General features: G+C 57.8%; 2 protein-coding genes across 3 annotated transcripts; one reads left to right on the forward strand and one right to left on the reverse strand.

The window, feature by feature from the left end:
- Positions 1-1,471: 1,471 nt before the first annotated feature.
- On the forward strand, positions 1,472-13,777 carry CCND1 (cyclin D1). Of its 2 annotated transcripts, XR_005059400.2 has the most exons (6): positions 1,472-1,862; positions 3,381-3,596; positions 4,074-4,233; positions 7,833-7,981; positions 10,651-11,607; positions 12,830-13,777. XR_005059400.2 is itself a non-coding variant. In XM_037011400.2 (5 exons), the coding sequence occupies exons 1-5, from the start codon at positions 1,665-1,667 to the stop codon at positions 10,807-10,809; spliced, it is 882 nt and encodes a 293-aa protein (XP_036867295.1). In that variant the 5' UTR covers positions 1,472-1,664; the 3' UTR covers positions 10,810-13,777. The 2 variants fall into 2 exon arrangements, 1 of the variants encoding a protein (XP_036867295.1); XM_037011400.2 differs by having other exon boundaries at positions 10,651-13,777.
- Positions 13,778-21,591: 7,814 nt separating this feature from the next.
- On the reverse strand, positions 21,592-27,810 carry LTO1 (LTO1 maturation factor of ABCE1). Its single transcript, XM_037011402.2, has 5 exons — positions 27,628-27,810; positions 26,213-26,318; positions 25,090-25,160; positions 22,044-22,161; positions 21,592-21,747 (listed from the first exon to the last, which is right to left on the reverse strand). The coding sequence occupies exons 1-5, from the start codon at positions 27,675-27,677 to the stop codon at positions 21,679-21,681; spliced, it is 414 nt and encodes a 137-aa protein (XP_036867297.1). The 5' UTR covers positions 27,678-27,810; the 3' UTR covers positions 21,592-21,678.
- Between the last annotated feature and the right edge of the window lie 114 nt (positions 27,811-27,924).

Below are 27,924 nucleotides of genomic sequence, written 5' to 3' on the forward strand. Positions count from 1 at the left end.
GGGGCTTGTCCTGCGGTGTGCGCCCTTGAGAAGGGGAGGGGGTCTTTTTTATCCGTTTTCTTTGAGACTGTTCTGTTAGGGGAGATCCGGTGATTTGATGCCGCTAAACTATATCCAAGGGAAATAAACAGTTTTCTTAATTTGGGGCAGATAGTGTAAAAACTGGAAATGTTAAGACTGGGTAAAACGTTCTTTTATTTTAAAGAAAAAGCACCAAAGAAACTGAATCTTTAAAAAAAAAATGCACACCTTATGTATTATTTTATATGTCTCATAAATTTGCGATAATCTTGGGGACCCTCTCAAAACCGTGAGCATGTATAGATTTTGTTTAAAATAATCAGATCAATATAGCCATTTCCTTAACTCAAAATTGTTCTAATTTTGGCCAACCCCTCCCAGCCCCCTAAGGCTCACGAATGCAGCCCCAGGACAAATTCTAAAGGCGAAGAGATGTCCACACCCCCGACAAAACCAATTAGGAAGCTTCCGGTGGTCTTGTCCCAGGCAGAGAGAGATGACTAATATTTCTAGCGATTTAATTTATTATATTAAAAAGTTAGATAGGATAGAGACCATGCTTTGCAGCCTTCATTCGGGGTGTTTCTCTAAACTGTTAAATTACGTGTACAGGGGCGTGGGGGGGATTAGGGACCCCCACAAGGATGGGCTGGCCAAGGTAAGAAGACAGCCGGCAGATCCCCCATGCGAGGACAACAGGACGAAGGAAACGCTGGCCACCATCTTGGGCTGCTGCTGGAATTTGGGGGCATTTATTTTATTTTACTTTTTGAGTGAGCGCGTGCTAAGCTGAAATCCCTTTTAAGTTTAAGGATGCCCCCTCGGTCATTCGCAACATCACCCCTGTGCACCGGAATGAAGCCTCTAGCAGGGTCGCGAGCTCTGCCCTGCGTGCTTGGAGGTTAAATGGTTCCTGAAATTTACACGTGTTGATGAAAATGAAAGAAGATGTAGACGCAGAAGATTCCTTGGCCGCCTCTCCGCCCGTGGGTGCCCTCGTGGCGTTCTCGGAAATGCGCCCATTCTCCCGGCTGGAATACAGGGTGTCGCCGAGCCGCAAAGTGCCCACCCCCCGCCCCCACTCCATGCGGTCTCTCCTGGCTGCGTGTGGCCTGGCCCGCCCTCCTAGTGGACCCCCGGCAGAGCCCTTCCACCCCACCCCCTAAGTCCCGGGGGGACCCAATCGGGGAGGAAGGCCCCCCTGCACCCCTCTTCCCCAGCGGGGAGAAAGGCAACCTCGGGGCGATTTGCATTTCTATGAAAACCTGGACTCGGGGGCAACTCCGCCGTGGGGCAGGCGCGGCGCCTCCGGGATGGCTTTTGGGCTCTGCCCCTCGCCGCTCCCCGGCGCTCGGCGCCCGCGCCCCCTCCCCCTGCGCCCGCAACCCCCCCTTCCCGCTCCCATTCTCTGCCCGGCTTTGATCTCTGCTTAACAACAGTAACGTCACACGGACTACAGGGGAGTTTTGTTGGAAGTTGCAAAGTCCTGGAGCCTCCAGAGGGCTGTCGGCGCAGTAGCAGCAGCAGCAGCAGCAGCAGCAGCAGCAGCGGCGCGCGCTCCGGCCAGGGCAGAGGAGCCAGAGCCGAGCGCGGAGCGAACCCGACCCGCCGCCCTCCCCAGGCCGCCCGGCAGAGCCCCAGCCATGGCACACCAGCTCTTATGCTGCGAGGTGGAGACCATCCGCCGGGCGTACCCCGATGCCAACCTACTCAACGACCGGGTGCTGCGAGCCATGCTCAAGGCGGAGGAGACCTGCGCACCCTCCGTGTCCTACTTCAAGTGCGTGCAGAAGGAGATCCTGCCGTCCATGCGGAAGATCGTGGCCACCTGGATGCTGGAGGTGCGGAGCTTTGGGCGGCTTTCTTAGTACTTTCTGGCAACTTCTTAACCCAAACCCACATTTCTTTGCCACTCATCTCCCTTCTTTCTTTCCCACCCCAACTTTGAAGTTTGCTGGGGTCTTGCTAGGAATCGTATTTTCCAAATATTGTGGGTATTTTCTGAACTAGGAGGGGTTGGAGGTGGGGTCTTTAGAAATTCCTTTTCTTGGAGGGGGTAGCGATCCGGGAGGGGGTTTCCTTCGGGGAAAACCCGTGCCAGGGCACCCCAGTTGGTTGGAGGGTGCGGGCCGGCATGCTTGGCGCCCTTTGTGGCCCCCACCCGGATCGCCACAGCGCAGCCCCTGCCTGCGCGCGAGCCCCGCGGTGCGTCTTCTCCCAGCCGCTCTGCGAGCCGCCAGCTCCAGGGGGAGGGGGGGGGCATAGGTTTGATTTTTAAATTAATATCCATGGACACGTATGCAAGGGCCGCTCGTGCCAGTATTATGCGCCATCTTTGTTCTTTTATTGCAAGGCAAAAGTGTTTATTAATAATTGGGGGCGGGGGGAGCAATGGGAGAGGTGCTGGGGCCGCCGCGAGGAGCCGAGCGGTAGCCGGGAACAGGAGGGAGGTGCGCGGGGACGGAACCCGGACACTTTTGGGGAGACCCCCGCTCGGGAAGGGGGCCCCCTTTGTTCAAGCAGCGAGTCCCGGGGCGCCCCGCACGGCCAGCCTGGGCCGGAGAGCACGCTGGGCTGCAAGGTCGCGTGGCCCTCAAGACGCTGCGGATTGACCCTCGTCTGCAGGGGTCTCAGCTTGGGGGACCTTTCTAGAGAAAGCCAGGAATCCAGGGCACATTTTCAGCCCTTCATTGGGCGCCTAGGGGGCCCGCGAGTATTTTTAAATAATTTTTGAAAGTGCGGCGTGGTGCCCTTGCGAGAGGGAAACGGCGCCCGCGCCCAGAGGGAAGGGGGGGCCTCTGAGTTTGAATTCCTGGGGCTCTCCCCAGAACGTGCAACGAGCTCCCAGCGCCCGACCTGGGTAAAGGACCGCCCGAGGGTCATTTTCAGCGTTTTTTTATATACCTAATTATTTTTTTAATATTTTTAAATATTTTTTGAAAAGATGACGTCTGGGGAAATGCGGCGCGGCGGCCTGGGACGCCACCTTTGTGTCTCGCAGGCACGGCGAGCGCGGCGCCCAGCCTCGCGGCCCGCCCCGCGGCCCTGCACCCCAATTGGTGCGACCCCCAACCAGAAGGGCCCCAGGGCACCCACGCGGGCCGGGGTCCCCAGCACCCGCAGCCTGCGCGGCGCACGCCGCCCGGCCGTGCCCGCTCCTGCCCCCACCGTACCATTCCCGCGGGGACTTTCCCTTTCAGTTTCGGGGTGGGTGGGTACTGAGGACACGCGGGGGAAGGGGTCTTCGGCGGAAGCTTCTGCCGCCCGCTGGCCGACCCCCTGTGTGCTCGGAGTCTCGCAGCCCGGGATCCCCGTGGAGGGCCCCGGCGGCGGCGGTCACGGACCCCCGTGCCCCGCAGGTCTGTGAGGAGCAGAAGTGCGAGGAGGAGGTCTTCCCGCTGGCCATGAACTACCTGGACCGCTTCCTGTCGCTGGAGCCCGTGAAGAAGAGCCGCCTGCAGCTGCTGGGGGCCACCTGCATGTTCGTGGCCTCGAAGATGAAGGAGACCATCCCGCTGACGGCCGAGAAGTTGTGCATCTACACTGACAACTCCATCCGGCCCGACGAGCTGCTGGTAACCCGGGACCCCCATCATCCCGGGGCTCCGCTCGCCACAGCACCCCAGGGGGGATGGGCGCGGGACAGGGGTCCGGCGGCCGCCGACTAGCCTTGTGCCCTGCGGGCGGGCCACCACCCGGCTGGGGCGGCTCTCGAGCGCGTGGGACCCCCGCCACCCCCACCTCGCACTCGCTTCTACTCCCACGGCTCCTGCACCCGCATTTCCGCAGAAAAGTGGGCGGCGCGCGCCCTCTAGCGGCAGAGGCCGGGCCAGTCTCCAGGCCCTGCCTCCCCGGCGTGCAAGGCCCTTGAGCTCTTGCGAAGGTCTCAAGGAGCGGGGCCTTTTCAAATAGCACCTTCTCTTTTTGAATCTGGGGTGGCGCATTGTCCCCCGCTTCCTGGACCCCCGAGCCCGCCCGTCCTTCTCCCCAGGCCCTCTGTCCCACCTGTCCCAGGAGCCAGTCACCCTGTGCTTGTTTTCCCCGTGTCCCAGCAAATGGAGCTGCTCCTGGTGAACAAGCTCAAGTGGAACCTGGCTGCCATGACCCCGCACGACTTCATCGAACACTTCCTTTCCAAAATGCCCGTAGCTGAGGAGAACAGACAGATCATCCGCAAACACGCGCAGACCTTCGTTGCCCTCTGCGCCACAGGTAGGGCCTTGGCCTCCCGGGTGCCGCCCCAGCGGGGCTCCCTACCCTGGCTTCAGTTTCTGCATCGGAGCAGCTGGTCTCCAGGCCCTCCTGCCCTGGGAAGCACTCTTACCCTGCCCTGTAGAGTAGAGGGCCTGGGCTTATGGGGAGGTGATGGGGGTGCTGCCCTCCTGGGGTCAGGCAGCTGAGACCAGGCACTGCCACCGTGCAGTGCCTTGAGGATGGGGGTAGGTGGCTGGCCCGGGCCAGGCTGTGGCCACTCCATGCTAGAAGGAGTTTCCCTTGGCCGCCAGGCCTGCCCTCCCCCCATCCCTGCCTCCCCAGTCCTTCCCTGTGTCCTCAAGGAGCCTGAGCTGCGGGGCCCCTCCTGGCCTCTGCTGGGCTGGGCCACCTGCCAGGAGCGCCTACAAGGGTGGGGAGTGCCTGCCGGCAGTGCCTGCACCACGTGCTCTGGGCAGCCAGCGGCGGCCCTCATGCGGGGGTGGCCAGCAGAGGAGCTGGGCCTCCTGAGGCCCTGCCAGGGGCGCCGCTGGCCAGCTCAGCTGAGCTGAGCCCCGGGAGGGGCTTTGGGGCAGCCTGGGCTTGGTGTGCCGTGGTTGGCGGTAGGGGGCCAGCCTCCCTTCCCTTGGTAGGGCTCTGGACGTTCCCCGGAGGCCCCTCCACAGCACTGCCCTGGCCCCAGCCCCAGGCAGCCAGACTTTGCAAGCCCAGGACAGAGATGCACGTGCATAAACACACATACACATACAGACATACATGGTATTGCCTCATGCTTCTGCCTGGCCCCCTATGACCTCTTCCTTTCTCCCTTCTGATGGCATGAACTGCGCCCATGGGACCTGGAGAGCCTGACTAGGGTACCCAGGCCCCCATCAGGCCCAGCTCTGCAGGGAGCTAGCTCTGCCCCTAGTCAGGCCTCAACTGCCACATCTTCTGGGAACTCACTCTGAGCCTGATGGGCCACAGGGCATCAAAGGGGAAAGCTAGCTGACATGTCCCACCCACCAGCACCCCCAGCAGAAGGCCAGAGCCCGTCGGCCTAGCATTTCATTACAGTCTTCTGATATCCAGGCACTGTGACAGCTGGTAGTTCTAGGTTTGCTGAGAGCTGGGATGATCCTCCTGGCCTCCTGCTCAAGGCATGAACCCCTCCTCTAGGTCTATCCAAGGGAGGCAGGGCGGGGGTGGAGGGGCGGGCAGATGGCGATGCCAAGGACACTGTTGGTCTGGATGGACTTGAGCAGTGGGGCACCCCCTCCCCAGGAGCTCTGGCCCGTGGACGGACGGGGCTCGGAGCCTCCTAGCAGCTGTCCCTCAGCCTCCGGGGGCCAACGGAGCAGGGAGGCATTCTCTGGCTGGGGCGCCTCTGAGGAGAGAGGCCTCCAGAGACTTCCAGGCAGCCTTTTATGGAGCTGAAAGTGGTTCAGAGAAACAGTGAAGTTTCCTGGAGATAATTGGAGCAACAGTTCTCGTACACCCTCCCCCGAGGGTGGCTAGGGCAGCCTGGAGCTCCCCCTCTCCCAGGACCCCTGGGAAGCGGTGTGTCGGGGTACGGGATGCTGGCACTATTGGAAGCACGCCTGGTAGAGAGGCTGCAGACAGACTTCGGTGCTGGCTTTGAAGCTGCTGCAGGTCTAAGGCTGGGCGCAGCAAGCACCCACTGTCCGCGGGCTGTAGCCTGGGCGCAGATACCTGGGTAAACGTGGAGAAACGGCTGGGGCTGGGGTGATCCAGTTTTTCATGTGCATTAACTCCACAGTGGGGCCCTGCAGGGGACAGGCAGCTTAGTGGAGGGGAGCGGCACCCACCCCCCAGGCCCCTTAGAAGATGCGCCACGGTCTGATGTGTGCCTGCACGATCTGAACATAATTGAGACTCGACTGTGTCCTTGGCCACAAGGGGACCTGTCTCCAGATGACAGCAGCGTAACTGCAGCTCAAAAACAGGCCGCATCAGGCAGAGGCATGATGAGCAAAGGTCCCGGAAGGTATCTCTGCCCTCCACACGGGCAGGGGTCCCACCGAACGGTGCCTCGAGAGGGCTGTGCTCCCTGCTCCGCAGCTTGCAGATAGGGGTCCCTGAACGCCTGCACATACGTGTACGCGGGTCACCTGGGGGACTGGCTTGCCTGCTCTTAGCATATGTATACATAGTTGCACAAAAGAACTCTTCCTCCGGCTGCGTGGGTTAGGGGAAGAAATTACAGGGCCATTTGAAGCTGGCACAGAATTGAGCTTAACAAACAGGTCTTAGGGACGGTCAGCAATGCCACACAGCCCCAAGGACCGCTCTCCCTGCAGCCACCAGGTTCCTGACCCACAGAACAGGAACCACTGCTGGAGCTTTAGGGTTGAAATCAGGATTCCTTTATCTAAACATACAAGCCCCCGACCACACTACACGTCGGTGGGGAAGCGGGCCTCAGAAGCAAGCCTACCCGGCTTGCACAGGGTCTCGGGACTGCAGGTGGGAACCTGTGGCTGCCGGGCTCCCGCTCAGTCCTGGATCGCCTCGATGGGAAGCTGCTTCCTCACAGCAGCTCAGCCAGGGGAACTGCTCCCATTTAAAGGGGGAAAGTGGGGGCTCACCTCGTTAGGGATTCCTATTTTGAGTCATCACAAGCCCAGAGGCCAATTTTGTACCACTTCAGGGTAGCAGCCTGATTCTCCGCCCCTCGGCACCTGCTCCCTTTAACAAGACGGGCTGTTGATTCTCCAAGATGAAGTCTTGGGCTGCAAGGCGTGCCCTGTCCCGAGGGGGACCCTTGCCCTTTGTTCACAGCCCCCTCCCACTCAGCTCACTGAGGCCCAGCTCCAGGGCACTCGGAGTGCGACAGGGAGGCCTTCCAGGCACCTGGTTCCAGGCTAGATCCTGATAAAAGCTGCTGAAATCAGTGGCCTCCCTCACCAGTGACTCCTCGGTGGACGCAACAGGAAGGCAGCCCTGGGGTGCCCCTTGAATGTCACGGTCTTTTCCCTTCCCTAAGGAGGGGGAGGGATGGCACATTGACACGCTGAGCTTATTTGAGGTGCCAGGCCTGTGCCACCCTCCCCCCCCCTGTGGGGAGCTTCCTGCACGAGTGGAGAGCGTGCCAGCAGGCAGCTGAAGTGACACAGTGACCACCCCCCCACACACACAGCTGGAGGAACAGGAGGTGGGGATCAGCAGCTGACTCCAGGGGCAGGCGGCGCCCCTGGAGGGTTCTGGGGAGTAGCTTTTCCCTATGGCTGGCAGTGCAGGTGCCCTGGGCGAGCAGGCACACAGGGCAGCACCTTAAGTTCAGCTTGTTGATCGGCTGCGTGGCCCCAAGGCCCGTGGCAACAGCAGGATGGAGGTGCAGCATGTCCCGCCCCAGAGCCGTTTCCTCAGCTTGCTCTCCCCTCATCCTGAAGGCAGCACCCCAAGCTCATGTTGGGGGAGTCCCCAGCCAGCGGTGCCCAGTGGTGACCTGGGGTCAGGGCACAGGGGGCCCCAAATACCTGCGAGGCACTTCGAGCTCAACTTTGCTGGGACAGGCCCTGATGTGTGGCTGGCCTGGGTCATGGGGACGCTGCAGGGTGGCCCTGCTCACCGCCCCTTGCCTCTCTCCCTCTCCACAGATGTGAAGTTCATTTCCAATCCACCCTCCATGGTGGCCGCAGGGAGTGTGGTGGCCGCAGTGCAAGGCTTGCACCTGGGGAGCTCCAGCGGCCTCCTGTCCTACCACCGGCTCACACGGTTCCTCTCCAAAGTGATCAAGTGTGACCCGGTGAGTGACCCCTGCACCTCTGCTGTTTGGCCAGACCTGGCCAGCATCTGGCCCTAGAAGTCCAGTATTCAGGGTGTGAAGCTGTTTGCTGATGGGAAGTGCTGAGGCTCCTGAAGTGGAGAGGGCTGGGGCCCTGGGGACAAGGCAGGTGCTGCGCTCAGGCACAGGACCTGGCCAAAGGCTCACGGGGTGCCAGCTTCACCCCCCACTCCTGAGGGCTCCTTTCGAAAGAGATCCTCCCAGGCTTCTGGCATCCCCTGGGGTCCCCAGGAGCAGGCAGGAGCCATAACCCCTCCCAGCTGAGCTGTCGGGAAGAGGGGCCACAGAGCTAAGCCCCAGTCGGTGACCCGTGCCCTAGCAGTGTGCGGAGTGGGGGCCCAGTCTTGTTTAGTCTGGGCAACAGCGTGGATGGGCAATAAACAGATGCTTCAGAAAGGCTCGGATGTGGCCCTGAGCCCGGGAGAGGCTGCCCTGTGTCCGCAGCCCCCCCTGATGCAGCTGCTGTCAGAGCCAGAGTCTGCTGTATCTTTCTTCGTACAAGTCCATTGGTTTATTCCTGATTCTTTTTTCTCTTCTTAAAGAATCAACTATAAGCACTCGTGGCATTTACCAAATTCAACCTGTGAGGTTGGGGCTGGAAGGTCACCCCTCAGCCAGGCTGCTGTGCCGCGAGGGGCGAGTGACTGCCTTGACCCGGGTCCAGGTTTGGCTTCAGGTGGCTGCCTTCTGGAGGCCCAGCCACGTGCCACCACCAGTATAGTTCAGGGCAGGAAAGCTGGGCTCTGGGACAGACAACTGCCCGCCCCCGACCTACCCATGCTCGCCTCAGGCTGGCGGCACTGCCTGTCACCCAGAGGGCAAGCAGCTTTGGCGGCTGGCCTCCCCGCCCCTCTCAGTCTGGGTGGTGCTTGCGTCACGCTTGGAGTGATGGAGCGTCCTCCCTGGGTGTGGGGGGCACATCGCCGCGCTGCTGCCCCTCAGCTAGAAGGGTGGCAGATTGCCATCCACAGACGACTTTAGAAATGGCTGTGTGGTCCCTTACTTGAATGTAGATTGTTTCAATTAGATCGAAACACTTCACAGCTGATAGATGGGAAGACCGTGAGGCTGAAACTGGGTAGTCTGGTCATCCAGTGACAAATGTAGCTGAGCTCACATAGAAAACCCTTGGCAGCGGACACCCCTTGGGTGCCTTTCTGCCGTGAGCAGTGTCTGCCCTTCTCCAGAACTGGCCTGGCCTGACTTGCCAGTCATTTCTTCCCGGGAAGGGACTATAAGGTGCAAGTGGGCTGCTGGGAAAAGGAAGCAAGGGCGGGGGCTAGAGAACGGGTGGCTGTGGCCCCTAGGGGAGCTCCTTCCCGCACCCCACTCTCCACTGCACCAGCCTTCCCCGGTTACCAGGGAGGGGCAAGGAGACCATGGCCACTGAGAGCCACCCATCAAGAGCCGGCACAGGCTCGGGGGTGGGACTGAGGCTGGACTGGGTGTCTGGGTTCAAGCCTCCAGTGGCCATCAGGAGTCCTGGGCTCCACACCAAACCTTGTAGGCCTCTTGTCTCCTCATCTCCCCTGCCTTCACTTGCCACGGTGAATATTGAAAAGGTGGGGTAGCAAGGCCATCCATGCTGAGGCCTGGTCCCCAGGCCTTCTCAGAGGCCCTTCTGGCCTGAGTATCCTGCTTTTTTGGGGCAAAAAGGCACCTGTTTGCAGCCACATCTAATTAGCAGTTCCACAGCCCTTCCCAGGGTTGGCCCTCGGCTGCACCCCATTCCTCTAAGACGGGCACAGGTCTGTTTTCCAGGCTGAACTGGAGCCTCCACCTGGTCCTAGAAGCCCCAGTGTAGTTTGCCAGGAGCAGGGACAGATGCCCAATACCTGGACCCAGCCTCTCTCCTTGACCCCGGGAGCCATGAGGCTGCCCTGCTGCAAGAGGCACCTTCAAGATAACAGGGAGATTTGCGCCCGGTGTGCTGGGAGGGGCCCCTGAGCACCAGGCTTCCTCCTCCGCACTGATAACTTGGGTCAGTCACTTCAGGAGGAAACCTGTAGCAGTGGGCACTGGTACAGGCCAGTGTGTCTCCCAGGACGTAGGCCAAGCCGAAGGGTCGGGGATAAAGGGTCCAGGTCTCCTGGGCCACCCAGCACTCCTTCTCAGTCATGCATGACCTAACGCTTTTGACGGCCACTGATCATGGAAAGCTGGTACACCGTGAGGGCTGACACGGCAGGGGTCAAGTCCAAAATGCAAGGCTCAGAGGGCCCGTCCTGGGTCAGATGACACTGAGCTTGCCGAAGGCAGCAGCGGGGCTGGTGGGAGCAGCGGGCCAGAGATCAGCCTGGATGAGGAATTCCCGCCAGGGGCCAGGGCCCTGCTGGGGGATTTGGGGGACAGGGCAGGCGAGCAGGGGTGTCTACATGCATGGAAGATGGCCGGGACCTTCAGAGTCGGGTCAGCACTGCCTGGCTAACGTGGGGGCTCCTCGGACCGGGGGCCCGTGGGGGCTAGTCCTGGAGTCTAGGCAGCAGCTCCCACGTCTTCCCCCGGTTTGGGGGAAGCAAAGGCAGCCTTCTAAGCCAGCCTCGCTCTTACCCGGGTGGCCCGGGTCACAGCGTCTGGGGGAGGGCCCGGCGCGGGCCTCCTCCTGAGGACCCTGTCCCCACCCCGCCCAGGACTGCCTGCGGGCCTGCCAGGAGCAGATCGAAGCCCTGCTGGAGTCCAGCCTGCGCCAGGCCCAGCAGCAGCACTTGGACCCCAAGGCCGCGGACGAGGAGGACGAGGAGGCCGGCCTGGCCTGCACGCCCACCGACGTGCGGGACGTGAACGTTTGAGGGCGCCACGGCTGGGGAGGCGCCGCCCCCGGGGCTCCCCCGGGAGAACGGCTCCTCCCGGGATCCGTCGCCACCGGGAGGGGAAAGCTTCCCTCTTACTGTCGGTTTTTTTCCCTTTGCTCTTTCTCCCATCTCTTGACTTAAGCAAAAGAAAAAAGGACCTGAAAAACTGTCTTAAAAAAAAAGGAGAGAAAAAATAGTTACTTGCATAACCCTGAGCTTGGGGGGAGAATCGTGCTACCAAAATAGAGGACCGTGTACCCCATAATCAGCTAGCTTTTGTATGACCGTGTTTGTGTCCCTGTGTTGTGAGGATAGGTGTTAACACAAGGCCCCAGTCTGCAGAGGACGTTTAGATTTGATTCTGTAAGTGTTTAAAGCAAAAAAAAGCATAAAAACATTTTTTTTAAACTAGAGAAAAGCCAACAAACCTTTTTAAAGTAGAAGAGAGGTTTAGATAGAAAACCACATTCTTGGGCTCTTTGTAAGGAGCGCGGCTTTGAGGCGGTTCTAGGCATCCAGTACCCTGCTTGCTCATGCATGTAGTCACTTTATAAGTCATTCGTGTGTGTTTATTTTATTTCATAGGTAGGCGTGTAACCTCTTCGCCTTGTCACTGGCTGATGTCACCTCTCGGGTAGAGTAGCACAGTTTCGGCGCCACCAAGTGCTAACCCTCTTTCTGCCTGTGGACCGACCCCCCCACAGTGTGGCAGGCGCCAGCCAGCGGAACAGTCACAGAAAGCCAGCCCTCCGACGCTTAGTACGCGCTACTATAAAGAGAAACCGCCGTAGCAATGTAATATATTCTATTTTTATAATCTTCCTATTTTTGTAGTTACCTGTTTGTAAGATGCTGGTTTTCCCCCAGCAGACCTGCAGCCTGCTTGCACCCAGGTGACCACCACAAACCCTCACTTCCCTTCTCAATATTCTAAGACCATTCCATTTCAAAGCACTTTCAGTCCAGTGGTCCTAGGGAGTATCTCTGTTCACGTTGTGTGTGGAGGGCAGGGGGGGGGCAATCTCTTAATGGAATGGTTTGGGAATATTCCCGTACTTGTGTGCGGACAGGATTGCAAGGCCAGCGCATGTCACTATGATGTTAGCGAAAAGGGGGTGTTTTTGAAGGCTAGGTTCCAGTCAAGAAGAAAATGTGCGTTCTCACATTGCCTTTTTCTGCAGAGAAGCTGAAGTTTAGGACTCCTTTGGTGCCAACCGGTGTTTGAAAGTAGGGGCCTTAAAGGTTTACCTAGAGAATGCATAGTGTAAGGGTTAGGAAGGTTTTTAAACACTAAAATATATAATTTATAGTTAAGGCTAAAAGAATATTTATTGCAGAGGATGTTCGTAAGGCCAGTATGATTTATAAAGTAATGCAATCTCCCCTTGATTTAAACACACACACACACACACACCCTTTCTGCCTTTGATGTTGCAGGCTTAATACAGTTAATAAAAGTTAGACCCTTTTATAGGAGAGAAAATTAATTCTCGAGGGAAAAAACATGAAGACATTGATTCAGGCCTGTTAGGGGTTTCCCAGAGGGACCCTATCTGAGAGGCGTCAGTCACAAGGAAGACAACAGCGTCCGCCACCAGTAGACAATTTGCACATCTTGATTATATGTACCTTCTTAAAACGATCACATAGGGACCGCGGAAGGTGGCGAGAGGGCCGAGGCTGACGGCCGAAGAGCGGGTGAGGGGGAAGGCGTGGAGGGGTGGGTGGGGACCCTCGAGGACAGGCTGCGGCTGTGCTGGTCCCGTGGATTCGCTGCTACCCATGACTCCCCGGCAGGTTTGGAACACATTCACACCGCTTCTCTGTCATCTCTCACGTTGTTTTGCTGCTATTGGACGATCAGTTGTTTTGTTTGTTTGTTTTACAATGTCATATACTGCCATGTTCTAGTTTTAATTTTCTCATACAAAAATGTATTACGGATGCCTTTTTTTTGTAATTTTTTTTTATGTGATCAATTTTGACTTAATGTGATTTACTGCTCTATTCCAAAAAGGTTCCTGTTTCACGATACCTCACGCCTCACTTAGCCATGTGCAGGCCAGGCGGTCGGGCTCCGTCTGACCCCCAGCCTCCTGCTCCGGCAGACGCGCGGTCCGGATCCCAACACGGGCCTGGCGCCACGGGCTCCGGGCCGCATCCCCACGGACAGCCCGCGGCTCTGAGGACCAGGCTGGGTCTGTCTCCCTTTTCTGCGCCTGTGTGCTGGACTCTCCATCCCACCTGGGATTTACCATCATAGCAGTTTTACAGCTGTGTGGCTCTTTGCATGTAGCTTTGAAAGCTGCATTATTATTACTGTAACAAGTATGTCTTGATGTGCCTCTGTGGTGCCGTGTGGTAGGACTCAGGCGTTGGGGATGATCGGAAGAGCTGGAATTCACTGATGTTCCGGTGTGCTGAGCCCGTCTGCGTACTAGCGTTCGTTGTTCTGTTCATTATAGCATGATGTGACTTAAAAAGACTCCACATCTCGATGAAGCCAGCTAACTGCTGTGTGCCCAAGAGTCACCCACCGCACTGCTGAACCAAAAGGACCTGCAGAATTTTCGCCCCCACCGGCAGGGTCAGCCTGAGTGCTCTGGGGCCAACGGCAGGCCCAGGACCCTGCCACCCGCCCCAGCAGAGACACTGCTGCTCACGGCGGCCATGCTGGCTGTGGCATTCCTCTGTCCGAACCAAACGGGGCCCTTGCAGGACCATCTGTCCTAGCAGGGGTGAACACTGCTGAAAGGCCAAAGGCCAGTGGCGGGTCTGCGAAGCACTGTGGAGTCTGTCCTGTGACCAGCAAGTCTGTGAGGGTCCCTGGTGGGGGGGGCACTTTGGGTCTGTGTTTTCAGTTGCACACCGTGGCGTTTCCCAGCACAGACATGTAACCAGCATGTTTTCAGCAGAAAACAAGACAAAACATGGAAAGTCTAGAAATAAAATTGGTAAAAGTCCAGTGTGGTGCCTACCTGTTCGTTTTCTAGGGCAGGTGACAGCTTCTGGCCCCAGTGAAGTGGTGGCGCCTGTTGATCAGAACTGTCTCCAGCCCACATTCTGCCAGCTCACCCTACCAGGTTATTAGCAGAAAAGAAAAGAAAGCCAGCATTCATTAACCCTCTTCTGGTGCAAATTTGCCATATGCTCTTGGTGAATCACAGTCCTGAGGCACCCCAAGTTAGGGGACAGCAAAGCACACGTTCAGGTTGCATTCTGGTGGCCTTTCCCATGGACCCAGTGGCCCGGGAGGCATAGTGGACACCCATGCTGACGCCCACCTCAGTTTCAGAGGCACACGCCAGCCTCGTTCCCAGCTCCAGCTCCAGATGGGGAGCAAGGGGCCCACAGGGAAGGCTGTCAGTGGCCTTGGTCCCGGCTCCACAGGGCCTGGGCCTCCTCCCAGAGCTGGGGGGTCTCCTGTGTCCACACCCCAGGCTGTCGGAGGACGCAGTGAGTGCGTGGGAGCCACTCGGAAGCCTGAGTCACAGGCGAGGATGTCTGTACTTGGCAGGTCACTTGCCACGGCCTTTAGGAAGTGTCTGCTGTGCACTGGGCCTCTGGGGCTCCCAGTGGGAACCCATGAGCTTGGCTGGGTTGGGTCTCCACAGACACCAGGGCCAGAGCTGGGACGAGGTCAGGTGTGAGAGGGCCAGACGTGCTGCCTTCCCAGAGGTGGCCCCAGGTCGTGTGGGGGGAGGGCATGAGGCAAGGCTCCCAAGGGGCCTGCAGGGCATCTGGAAAGGGGTCCCATGCAGCAGGGACAGCTGGGGCCAGAGGAATTCTGAAAGCCAGGTCCAGGTATGCACCGTCACAGGGGCTCAGCCCTAGTGCCAAGCCAGGTGTGCAAGCACGGGGTACTCAGGGACACAAGCGGTCCCTGTCTCCAGACCACACACATGTAGTAGGCAGCCATGGTGGCTCTGACCCTACAGGGGCTTCGGACTGTCTGGAGAAGCAGCTTCAGGGGAGCAGGAGTAACAATCTGACGGCATCAGATTCAGGCAAGAAGCTGGGGAGATGAGGCAGGCAGCCAGACGCAGGGAGGTGAGCCCCTGGGGGCTAAGTCTGCAGAGCTGTTGGACGGTTTTCAATGTTTCCGAGACAGGGTCCGTCTGGGCGGCAGCAGGTGGACAAGAGTGGAGCAGGAGGCAGTGCCCCATGCAGTGCAGGGGCCGGGAGGCGGCCTGAATGGGCGAGCTGCGCATGCAGAGCGCACGGGGGATGCAGGCCGAGGGAGGGGGTCCGTGAGGCCTTGTGAGCACGAGGCAGGCTCTGTGGGGCGCCTTGCCGAGGGCCCTGAGCTCACGAACCGCTGCCCTGGCTGGGGGCCCTGGCTGCCCTGTGCATGTGGCAAAAATAAAAACCGGACACCGAGGGGTTTCTGAGACAAAGCCTTCCGACACTTCCCCGCTGGCCCTCAGCTAGGGCCTGCCCTTCCTCCCAGCCCCACAACCCTCTGCCCAAACCCTCCATGGGCTTCTAGCTCCTTCCAGCCCCATCCAATCTTGCAACGACCCTTCCAGTCTCGTCCTGGGATCTGCCCCATCTGCCCCCGCCCCAGAACCCCCCAGCCACAGAGTGTCTTCCCACAGGGCTGCTCCACCGACCAGACTCCTTCCTGCCTCCAGTTCTGTGCCTGAAGGGCCCTCTCCTCCATTCTCCCTCAAGGCTCCGGGGACCCTCTAGGGGCACGCCCCACCCAGGCCCAGGCAGGTGGCTCTGGAAGGTCCATCACTGAACTGGTGTTTCCCAGCACTGGCGCTTCTCTGCCCCACTATTCCCAGCCGGGCAAACGGTGCTGAGAATGGGGGCTGGACAGAGGGGCAAGCCAGTTCACATAGGTCAGCCCCAGCCTACAACATGAGCTGCAGAGAGATGGCCAGGCCTGACCCAGCAGAGGGCAAACCTCGTGTTATAAGGAGTCCAGGGCAGGGGGGCCGGAGCAGGGGGAGGTGGTCCCAAGGGCCTGGGCAGCACCCATGGGAAGGCAAGTCAGTTCCATGCCGGACCACAGCAGGAGAGGAGGCCCAGGGCAGGGTGCTGTGGCTGCATGGGCAGCATTAGGCACTGCTGGGCTGCCAGGCGGAGCCTGTCCCGCCTGGGGCCCCCTGGAAGCCTTGCTCGCTGCCTGCACATCTCCGCTCTACATTGGTGGGGGCCGATGCCATACTGCGAGGCCAGTCCCGGCCGCTGGCGCCACATTGTGGCCCGCGAGGGCACCGAGTCCACACACGGGCAGCCTCTGCAGCACACAGGGCTCTGTCATCCCAGGAATGTCTTTGATCAGGAGTTTATGCAGAGGGGGAAGCAAGCCCAGGGACTCTAATCCGTTCCCACAGTCCCCCTGCCCGCTGGCCCCAGCCTGAGCCACACTGCAGGCCAAGCAGACAATAGCCAGCGGACAGTGGGCGGGCAGCGCCGGGGCTGCGGGCCCGGAGGCCCATATCCGGGGGCACTGCTACCGGCACTCACTGGGGCACACGAAGAGGATGGGGAGAGAGATACACAGCCCTCTGCTGAAGGGGCTTCCACGAGCCCTGAGCCTATCAAAGAAAGCAGCACCCATTAATCCTCCCATTCATAGCGAACGGCCCTCTCCTCAAGGGCTGGTGGTCTACGCAGGAGGACCACCCCCCGTCTGGACCCTAAGCCCTCCAAGCATGTCAGGGCCACTGTCCTTCCCCTCCTTCAATCACAGGGTAACAGCTCAAGGTCACCAAGCGCATACCAGGTGCCAGGCGTTGTGCTAAGTGCCAGCTGTAGTTTCACCCTAAATCTTGCAACGACCTCATGGGGTTGGTAACAAGCAAGGGGCACTCTGGTGAGCAGGCACCCCAGAGCTGACGTCCTCAGACGTGATCACCCCCAAGAGAGCCAGTAGACTCTTCCATGGAGGTCCAAAGGGAGGGTCCGAGGCTTTGCTGGCCACGCGGGCTCCACCCAACTCCAGAACTGCACTGCCCAACAGCAGCAGCCACGTCTGCGTGTCCCACTTGCCCAGTGGGCAGTAGACGGGACGTGGGCTAAGTGTGGTGGTTCCCCAGCCCCTGTGGCAGATGAGGAACCCAGGGCCCAAAGAGGTGAAATGCCTGGGCCAAGACTACACAGCCGGGAACTATCAAGCCAGGCCTGGGGGTGGCCCCGTGTCTCTCAGCCTGCCCTCCTGTCGGCTTGGCTGCTGGCAAGGAAAGGCGTGGTCTTGAGAAATAGGCGTGCAAAAAATACACAAAGCCTCCATCCGGTGACTTCCACCCAAGACAGGCCAGTGTCTGCACTTGGGGCCCTGCCTTGCCAGGACGCCCAGGGTGAGGTCAGGCCACCCACATCCAAGGCTTTAAGGCAGCCATCCCTATAGTCAGGGCAGCAACTTGGCTGGCTGGCCTGGAGAAGGGCAGCCAGGCACACAGGCAGTGGACGTCTGCGGTGATCACGATCTTTGTTCAAAAGGAAAGCACACATGCGCACACACAGCATATGTTTTGCAATAAAAGACCCAGGGGCTGGATCTCAGCTCTGTAGCTTGCAGACGTGTGGCTTCACTACACGAGCCCCAATCTTCTCTGTAAAACACGGACAGTCGTGTCCAGGAGAACAGAACCGGGAGGAACAGGGTGTCTCCCCACCCATTACCCTTAGTACTGTGGCACTGCCCAGAACAGAACTGGGTGTGTATGAGGTACACAGAGTTCTTGGAAAGTATCATCACCTACCCCAGTCAGGATAACCACCCTCACCAACCCATGCACCGCCAGGTGAGGACAGAGGCCCCCCAGTGCCAGCGGCGGTCCTCCGGGTGGGGGCCATGGCCGTACCTCCTTCCTCCTTGGTCTTCACACCGGCACCAGTGCTCCCTCCCAGTGCTGACGGCCCCCCGAGACCACCCCTCTCAGGTCTGGCTTGTGTGGAATGACCCCACCCCAGCTCCAGGACAGGCACTAATGGGCTCAGACCAACAGCACTCCCAGCCCCACCTGGGGGTGGAGGGTCAAAGACAGCAGGGTCAAGGGTGAATGAGGAATCTAACAGTGCCAATGAAACACACACAGACACCCTCCCGCGCCTCTGGAATGGGCTGCTCCCCTGCTCTTCAGGACTCGCAGGGACACGGGGCAGGGGCTGAGCACAGGGCCAGGCCCACGGGAGGGCAGGCAGAAGCTGCAGCTCTCCGGACGAGTTGTGGATCAAGCCTCTCCTGAAGTGAGGGTCCCTTCTGTCCTAGAGCCACTCACTTCCCTTTACTGTTGAAGTCAGTTTGGTATGGGCTTCCTGTCATTTGGTTTTCAAAGATTCTTGACTGTAACAGTGTCTGAGTGTTTTCTGTCTTTCCTAGGTTTCATGTGCATCTCCAATGTAAACAGTGGGGGCTGAGCCCTGCAGGGTGGGCCTTGCTGGCAAACCCTCTCAGCCCCTGTACAGAGCCAGGGCAGCAGCCTTCTGGGGCCGGAGACCAGCGGGGTCCTGCGCCGTGACACCAGCATCCTTCTGGGCTGTCGGTCCCACCCCACGGGATTAGCGGGCAATTCAAGGTCATGGGGAAGGTAAAGGTGGCCACCAGAAGCCCTGCAGTAAATAAGACTTTTCATCCTTTCTTCCCAATCTTTGGTGGAGAAAACCAGTGGGGTGCATGTGAAATAAATAGAAAGGAAGGTGAGGCCTTCTTTTGGGACAGCGGCCGGGCCTGCAGTCAGGCACTTCCCTTTGGCCTCCCTGGCGCCTCTGGGTGTAGATCCAAAATGGCGAGCTTAGATGGAGGACTGATCAATCCGCTTGTTCCCAATCACCGACATTCCAGAATAAAAGGAAGCAACTGCAGCCTTCATGTGGAGTGGCTTTCTACTCCCCCAAGTGCTGAGTGAGGTCTTTCCCAGCAGCCATCACATGGGCTGCTATGGGCTGAACTGTGTCAAAATTCATATACTGAGGCCCTGAACCCCAGGACCTCAGAATGTGACTACATTTGGTGATGGGGTCTTTAAAGAGGTAATTAAGGTAAAATGACTGGCATCCTTATCAGAGAGGTCAGGACAGAGACATGCACAGAGGGACAGCCACGTGAGGCCAAAGGTAGATGGCCACCTACTGCCAAGGAGACAGGCCACAAGTGGGGACAGCCCCCCACACAGCTGGATCTCAGGCCTCCAGCCCCCAGGACTGGGAGAGAGTGAATGCACGGTCTGAGGCACCCCATCTGTGGCACCTGTCACACGGCACAAGTTCATCAGTGAAGTGCCATGAAACATGGGGAGCTTCCAACAGGAAGAAGGGAGCAGGCCGAAGCCCTGGGAGAACGATGAACCCACTGGGAAGGGACAGACTCCGACCCAGAGAGCTCCGGACCGGAGGCCAGCCTGCACAGAGGTTCACATCCCGGTGAACTAGGTGGACGGAATGGGACCGGACAGGATGGGATTGTAAGGGGTAGGGGACAGCAAGCAGTCAACAATGGCCCTGAGCAGCCAGGGCATCCGTCAGCTGAAAGAAGTGAAACCCGTGAGCAAAGCCACTCTGGGGTTGGTCAGTTCAGCCGCCGGAGGGGGTCACCAGGGCCAGGATCCTGCTCAGCTCTGCCTGCCCAGGCGGGGATTCATCCACAGCCAGGTTGCAAGTTGCCTGTAGTAATTCCAAGCATCCCCATGAAACAACTTCTAGAAGAGGCGTCATCTCCTGTTTCAGGAGTGATGTACCCTTTCCCAGAAGCCCCCAGAACATGTCTACTACCATTTAATCAGCCGGAAAAGGAACTATGCTCATCCCTGGACCAATCGCTGCCAGTGGCATCTCTGGGGACAGGGAGGGGTGACTGTTAGGTGGGCTGTCTGTGCTGTAACCAAGGAGGTCTGTCTGGGGCAACGAAGGGTTCCTGGAAACCGGGTCTGGTCCTCCAAGAAGGAGCGAGGCAGGTACAGGCCAAGTCCACTGGGGCGGCCCGGCCCTGCCTGACGGGGGGCTGCGGCTGCCTGCTGCTCACGCTGACACCTGGTGCGTTATGGGTGAGGAGGCGCCAGCGAGCAAGTCACTCTGGAGCAGGGGAAACACAAGGGCAGCTGCTGACAGGCAGTCTCCCGAACATCACGGCACCCCTCCCTCACAGTGACCATTTCTACACGTGTTAATGGAACACGTGGGTGGAGTCACATCCCGTGCTGCGCCATGCCGACAGGACGCAGCCTGCCTCCGCTCCTAGATCCCAAATACCCTGGAGAAAGGAACGAATTGGTTGGCTGTGGCATTATAAACAGTCCCAGAAAGACCTGCTTTAAAACATGCTGTTTATTTTTTTGTCCAGTTGTTAAGATAATACATTATCAAAACAGGTAACTTAGAAAACACAAAATCCCCCAAGAAAAACAACAGAAGTCCCTGCCCGCCACCCAGGATAATGCTACTGGCCTCTGTGGCTCTAGGGAGCAGCTGGAACAAGGGCACTGTGAGAGGCGGCGCACCCAGAACTCAGGTGGGGCGGCAGGTGCAGAACACACACAGCAACCCTGTGAGCAGTGCCCAGGCCCCAGCCAGAGTCCTGTCCTCCAACAAACAAAAACCATTCCTCCCTCCCTCGGCATTTCTGAAAGGCACCAAATGAGGGGGACACGCGCCCACCCCTTCCCCGGCCAACCGCCCGAAGGCTTGCAAACCGCCAGCCCGGGCACTGCAGCACTACTTGGAATGATTTTAAAAATGCACTCATGGAGCGGATTCCTGGCCACCCCTTTGCTGCTCTCACTGTGGGCTGTTCCCTCCGCCAGGCGCAGCTGGGGACAGTCAGTGTGCCAAGGGGGACATGAGCACCCCGAGGACGCGTTCCTGAGGGTGTAGACACATGCAGTCACGTATACATGGCAGAGAAGCGCCAACAGCCACGGACGGAACAATTGCCCCTCTGAGCTGTGCCTCGCCGGGGAGATGTGGTGCCTTCAAAATGCAGCGGGAGACAAATCACGTGAGAGGGGAGAAAGCAGGTTCCTCACGGTCAAGCTCCAAAAGGTTCCACATATACAATGTAGCCTATCATTCTGTCTTTAGCTAAAAGTGTTTCCCCTGGGCCACTGCTCCCCGCAGATGCTGCGATGCCCCACCCCCAGATGGAGTTAGTGCCAAGCGCACGTCCAGGCTCTCTCAGCGCACGGCAGCCTCTCACTCTCAGCCAGATGCCTGCATCACTGGCCACAGCACACTGTCCCGGGCCCCACAGGTGGGGCTGGGCCCTCTGCACCGGAAGGCAGGAACCCCAGGTCTGCGGTGTGAGCACATGTCCCAGAGCAGGCAGCACCTGACAGTGACAAGATGCACGGGGGCCAGAGTCCTGTGTGTGGCCGGGTGCCCTGACCTGGGCAGCCCCCAAGGTGCCTCATCGGTACAGTGAGACCTTACAGGCTGATATAAGACACAGGAAGCATGCCACACACCCCGGCATATCTGAAGGGCCGATAAATGCTACGGTACCTGCACTCCGCCTGGTAAATGAGCTCATTAATCCGGTTGCTTCATTTTTCAAAATGCTGTGCCTCTGCGGGCTGTGTCCAGGCTCAGGGTAACCTGTCCAAAGCCAACCCCGGTCTGGAACCGGCCAGGCCTGCCCAGCTGGAGGGGACCAGAGCAAGTGGCCTTGCGCGGGCTCTGCCAGGGCCCCAGGCTGCAGAGCAGACAGGCCGACAAAGGACAGGCCTGTGGGGGCCCCGTGGGAGCACTCGGGCGACGAGGGCAGACCCCAGGGGAAGGAAGCCCTTTCACCAGCCGCACAGGAGCCGTCCCCACACAACAATGAATACCCCATCACTGTTTTGCCTTTAATCACGCTTTTAAACACTTAACATATGGACATCTGTTCCTTGATGTCTCGTCTTTGTTCATCTGTCATCCTCAAAATGAAAGTCCAGAACCTTCCGCACTAATTCTAAAGTCCGGCTGAACATTTAGTAATGAACAAAGCTGAAAACACAAAAGAAAAAAGACGGTTTTAAAAAATCTCGTGTACTTTCACTCACAAATCAGAACAGGACTCCATCTCCAGCCACAGCTTTCTCGGCACCGCCGACCCTCAAAGTCCTGACATCTGCTCTCTAGGCTCTCCTCAGCTCAGGCACCAAGACACAGAACCTGATTCGCCTCTCCTGCCCGCTCACAAGGCACTTGCAGCCCCAGGCCATTGTGCCGTGAGCCCCCAGGGCCTGCACCCCGGCTCCGGTGGAGAAAGCAGGCCTGCCAAAAAGCAGCAGAGGACAAACCTGTTTGAATTTTCCTCTGATCTTGTCTAAGTCTTCATGAAGTTTATCATAAGTAGGGTCATCATAAGGGAATTTCTGAATCATCCCAATCAACGATTCTAAGACCTTCATCTTTTTGCTGTAAAGCACAGAAATAAAGACTTTTAGTCCTATGTACACAACAGGCTCAGCTTATGAAACAACCGTGCCGATCACTTACTTAATAGCAACGGGCATGCTAAGCATGTCTGCGTTCAGAAGCTGGATGACTCACTTTCTCGTTACACTAAATAATATTTATTTACCTAGCAACGTGCTCATGCCCACACCCAACGCCTCGCCATCAGGTGTACGGAGCTTCAATTTGCCCGGGTCCCAGCTGGACCGCAGGGGGTGAGGCAGCCCGTTACAAGAACACCGAGCACCACTTCTCTTGGTCAGACACGGGGACAGATGCAACTAGACACAAGAGATGGTGCTGGGCACAAGCGAGCCCGTGCTGGACCGGGGGGGTCTCCAAGGGCCTAGGAACTCACGCTCACAGCCTGTGGGGGGTTCAGTGGCAGGTAAACCAGCAAGCCCCCTCCCTCCAGAGGGCAGAAATAAGCATATGGTCTTTGAGCTCAGTCCTCTTTCCCAGGAAGACAGAGCGCTGCTGGCAGGATGGCCCTGGGAAAGGCGGCCTTGGGTACGGCCACTCTCAGGTACTTGGCACTTGGCTCCTCTGAGCCGCGGGCTCTCTCTGTGACCTGGGGAGAGCACAGCGACCTCACAAGCTTCTAGGAGGATTGATAATCTACATAAAGCCCAGGATCTAGTACAGAGTAGGTACTCGATAAATGTTCGTCTCCTCACTTCCCCTGGACCCTGGAGGCCAGGGCTTTCCTGGGGAGGGGGACAAGTCATACATGTGCACATCTGGGTAAATACAAAGATCCCGACAAGTGCCCTCCCCTAGACCACATACACTACACATTTAATTAGTGGGAATTTTAAAGAACTTATCCTTAGGATGAAGGATCAACAGCCATGCACAGTGGCCAAGACCTACCTGTTAATATTTGTTGTTTTTAGGAACACATGTGAGTGAAGTGTGCCAACGGCAAGTCAGTTTACAAGAACTATGACGGCTACCCCTCTGAGAAAATACAAAACTGTCAAAGGTCACAGCAACTTAATTAAAGCAACAAAGGACTCGGTTTCCAGGGAGATGGAAGGCAGATACCAACATGTGGGAAATAGCTGGATTCTAACGTAAGAATACCACCTATTTTCAACTCTGCAAGTAACAACTCATTCTTCTCTGGTCAGTGAAGCTACTCCAAGCACACCCAGCCCAGCACACTGTCAAAGCCAGTGCCTGTGAGGAGGGTGTGAACGGTTCAGAGCTGATGTTAACACAAGTGCCGACGCCGGAGCCCCGGAGCTCGGGCCTGGTCAAGTGATGGCTGGCATAAAGCTTCAGCAAGCTGCCAAGTGGGGAACACCAGCACGGCAGCGCTCCTCAAAAAGCTACCGTCCCCTGCCACAAGGCCCCCGCTTCAGGCGGGGTGGGGGGGGTGCTCTCTGCCATGTCTCTGGTATGAAAAGCCCTTATTTACAAACTGCCTTTGCAAGTGGTAGGTGCTGCTTTCTTTACACCTCATTTGGGACACAAAGAAGCAGGGAACCCTCATCAGCCTTCTATCTTCTTTTAAAAACTGTGCTGACATAAAATCCCAAACCTGTAAGCCACTACTGTAAGATACAGAACTTTGGGCTGTGTTCCACAGAGACCCTCAGGCGCTGCCAGAGGGGTGGGGGTGGCAGCCAGCCCCAGGCCAACCAGCTGCTCCTCCTCCGAGACACACAGGTCACACGCTTTAAGAAGCTAAGAAAGTCCTGCCTGGGGCCCAGGCTGGCAGCCCGGGGTGCAGGCAGCCCAGCCCAAGCTCAGCGCTCCTCCACGAGGGGCTGGGGAGAAGGGGGCTGACTACACTCCAGGAGCAGCCTCCCTCATCCTTCGACTGGAGCAGAGCCAAGCTCGGCTTCGACTGCCACCCAGTGGCCCTAGAAGCTGCCAAACACTATTCCAACCAGATCCCCAGTCACCCTGCCACCCCCACAGTCCTCAGGAGTCCCTCCACGGTGCCCCTTGGCTAGCGTGTGAATCTGGTCAGCTCCCAGTGACTCATGTAAACAGAGTAGCCCAGTGACACAGACAAGTCAGACGATGCAGTCAGAATCACCCATACACGGCTGCAAGCACCCTTCTTCTATTAAAATATGGAGGCTCAAATTCTAGAAATTCAAAATGTATCAAACAGACAATGACTCACACAGACTGGGGGTCTGTCTGTGTGACATCTGTCACCCACTGTCTTTGCAGCTCTTCCAGGCTAGGCAAAGCCACCAAGCAACAAAATGACACAGAGCCACCAGCCAAAGCTGAGTTCAGGCTCCCAGAGGCAGCAGGACAGCAAACCAGGTGTGCCTTTCTCTTAAGGGCTCGTTTCCAGCTTGGGAATGAAGACAGAGGTGACAGGGCAGGGGCTTCGGTAGGCAGCACACAGTAAGAGCAGGTTTGAAAAGCTACAAATGCAAATAACAGCTAACGTCTACTTTAGTGCTTCCGAATACCAGACATAAATTGACTAAATTAAATACGTTTCCTCATTAACACACCTAGTTAGCTACATTAAAAAACTGGTAACAACTGCAGTCACCATTTCTGAGCCATTCCAAGACTACCGTACACTGTTCATGAGCAGCTCAGGAGAAAGATGAACATGAACAGGTATGTGGCAGGGCATCCAAAGGCCACTTAGGGTGCTGAGGCCTCTAGAGGACAGGCAGGGGACCGGGGAGCTCTCGAGGAGTGATGACCAGTGCCCAGCAACACCGAACCCGAGCAGGCACTGTTAACTGTGTCCTGTGCATCGCATAACGACACTCAAGTGTGGCCTGGGCACTTTCTCAATTTCACCTACAAAAACATTGAGACCTTAATGGCACAAGGTCCACAGGCAGCTACGGAATCAGCACTCCTGGTCCAGACACAGAGAAAGAAAAAAGCCTCAGACGTTACCTGTCTTTCTCCGTGGCACAGCTGTGCAGGAGACATCGCCACGCAAAAGCAAAGCCTCGGTAGCACCCGATCTGTGAATTTACCGAACAAATTAAGAGTGAGATTAATAAGCAACTAGTCATACTTGATCTAATTCTCAAACTCTCAAGACAAAAAAAGGTGGGGGCAGCAGGACCGCTCACGCTGCTGCTCTGGGGGTGCCTGGTGGGCACCAGCCAGCAGGGGTCAGCTCAGGTCAAGAGTGGGAAGCCAGACACCGACATGTGGGATACCAAGGTGGTCTGGCTGACACCTCCCTAGTGCCCATGCCCTTGTGCAGTCGGCTCCGACTTTATCAGGGCGGCCTGGGTAGCAGCAGAACGCTGAGGAAGAGACAGCTCATGACATCTGAACTTAGGCACAACAGACGGCATCACTTCTGCCCTGCTGTCTTGAGTCACTTGCTCACAGCCCCAAGAAGGTCCACAGGGCAAGAGCAACACTGGGTGGGCACACCATCTTAGACAAGGCTCATCCAGCCCTGGCCAAGCCTCAAATGACCGCGGCCCCGGCTGACACCTTGACTCCGACGTCACGAGGCCCAGAGCAACAGCCACACAGCTCGACTGCCTCTAGACTCCTGACCTCAGAACCTGCGCGATTCAAGCCCATAGGTTTGTTTTAGGGCGATTTGTTTTACAGCAACACATTATCTAAGAGCATCATGACTGCCTCAAACTCTGCCATTCAGGGCCAGTCATTCTTGAGGGCCACTCTAGGACAAAGGGCACAACAGAATGAAAATTACGGATTTTATGGAATTTTAATGCAAATGTAAAGGGAGTATTTTCCCATGATACAAGGCACCCATTCTTCTTAAGACAGGAGGAGCATGGTGGCGCCCTGATGTAACCTGAGGCGACCAAGGACTCATTTTCTCATTCCAGCCTACACAGTGCCACCATCTCTACGGCAACATGCTCTGCCCGATCTCGACTAAGAATATTTCTCCACCCACCTTCTACTAGTCTATCGCCGGTTTAAGAAGCCTGAAATTATGGCTCAATCATACTGATCGTCAAAATAAATTACACACTATAAATGAAAAGGAAGGACTCATTTCTAACCAGGAGTGCCCGCTTACCTCGGATCCAATTTTAGCTCCATGGAGGGTGCCGTACTGTCTTCCTTCAATGATCCCCAAACTGCTGCCTTCTTCATAGCCTTCCTGATAGCCTTCCCCATGAAACCTGTGACAGACGAGAAGCAAGCTGGATCAAACAAACGCAACAGTATTTTTCCTGGAAAAACTCTGCTCTCCTATATTACCCAGACCCGGCAGGACAAGGCACCGTGTAAGCAGAAAAAGTACAGAATTTAAGTCGGAAAACCTAGGTTCCAATCCCAGCTCTTCCCCTTCCGACGTCTCTCCTCTGGCAAGCGGCTGTCCTCCTGAAGCCTAGTTTCCCTCTTCTACAATGAGGAGGCGGAGATCAATTAGTGATTCGCAAACGTGGTAGAATATCAGAAATACACAGGAACAATTTAAAGTTGCCAATTCAAAAGCCTTGCCCCCTGATGTCCAGCACGTCTAGAGTTCGGCCCCAGAAATGTACTTTTCAAAACCTCCTAGGTGATTCTAGTCTTTGCAAGCAAGTTAGCAAGCCCAAGTTCTGTGAGGCTGTAAGCCCTACTACTACGTCAATTACTTCAAAAACTGCAATATATGCAGGACTTCCCATCACATCTCAATGAAACAGCAGAGAGAGATGCTGTCAGATCACCACAACATGTACCATGAATGCAGTGCCTGGGGGATAATAACGGCTCTGACCTTTTTAAGGGCTCAGGGGTGGAACTGGCACCATCTTAACCCCAGGCACCAAAGAGGAAAGGAGTGAGTCTGTGGGTGCCCCCAGTGAGGCAGTGCATCACCCCTATTTACGGGTTGTGGGACCCTGGGGAGTAACCCTGCCCCCTCATCTGCAAAACAGGGTGAGTGACAGGACCTACTTCACAAGTAGGGCTGAAGCAGATATTGGGGCTACAACACAGCTCAGCCCTGGATTCACAGTAAGCTCTAAATAAACGTCAGCGAGTGATTGTTAAATGTTCACTTTCTCAAATGACATCCGTTGGGTCTCAAGCGGGCCGGGCCCTGGAAGACAGCCACAGAGCAAATCACAGCGGCCGCACTGTCCCGGCGCGACGCGCTCCCAGGGGCTCGGGAGGGGGAGGGACGGCGCCGCACACGTTTATCGGCAGGCCTGTGAATGCCGCCGTCTGTCCCACCGCCAAGGAACACGACCAGATGGCAAAGGTCTGTCCTGGCCGCGGACGGGGCTCCCGGGAGGCCGGCGGCCACCAGGCCGAGCATCTGCTCGGGGCGGCCCGGGCGGGGCGGCGGGCCTGAGGGCGGCGGGCACGGGGCGCCCGCCCGGGGTGCAGATCTCCGCCCCACACGTGCCGCTGCCTTCGGGGCCACCAGCCGCCCTCCGACGCACTCGCCCGGGGCGACGCCAGACCCGAGCTGCCCCCGGGGCCCGCCCCGCCACCCACCTCTCATCCGCCATCAGGATGGCGTCGAACATGTCCTGCCCGCCGGCCATGGCTGCAGCCGGCCCGCACCTGCCCTCGGGGCTGGGACGCCGCCAGCCCGCGCGGCAGGTGCACCGCGGCGCCGCTTCCGAGGAGACCGGGTCCGCTTCCGGAGGAGCCGCGCGGGGCAGGCCGGGTAAGGACGGCGCGCGGGAAGGCCCAGCAGGCGCCGCGCGGGGCTGGTGCGCGTGCGTGGCGGTGGCGGCGGGCGCCTCCTCTCCGCTGGCTCCGGGTCGGTGCCCCGGGACCGTGCCCTGG

The sequence above is a fragment of the Manis javanica genome, chromosome 11 (genome assembly GCF_040802235.1).
Source record: "Manis javanica isolate MJ-LG chromosome 11, MJ_LKY, whole genome shotgun sequence".
Taxonomy (NCBI): domain Eukaryota; kingdom Metazoa; phylum Chordata; class Mammalia; order Pholidota; family Manidae; genus Manis; species Manis javanica.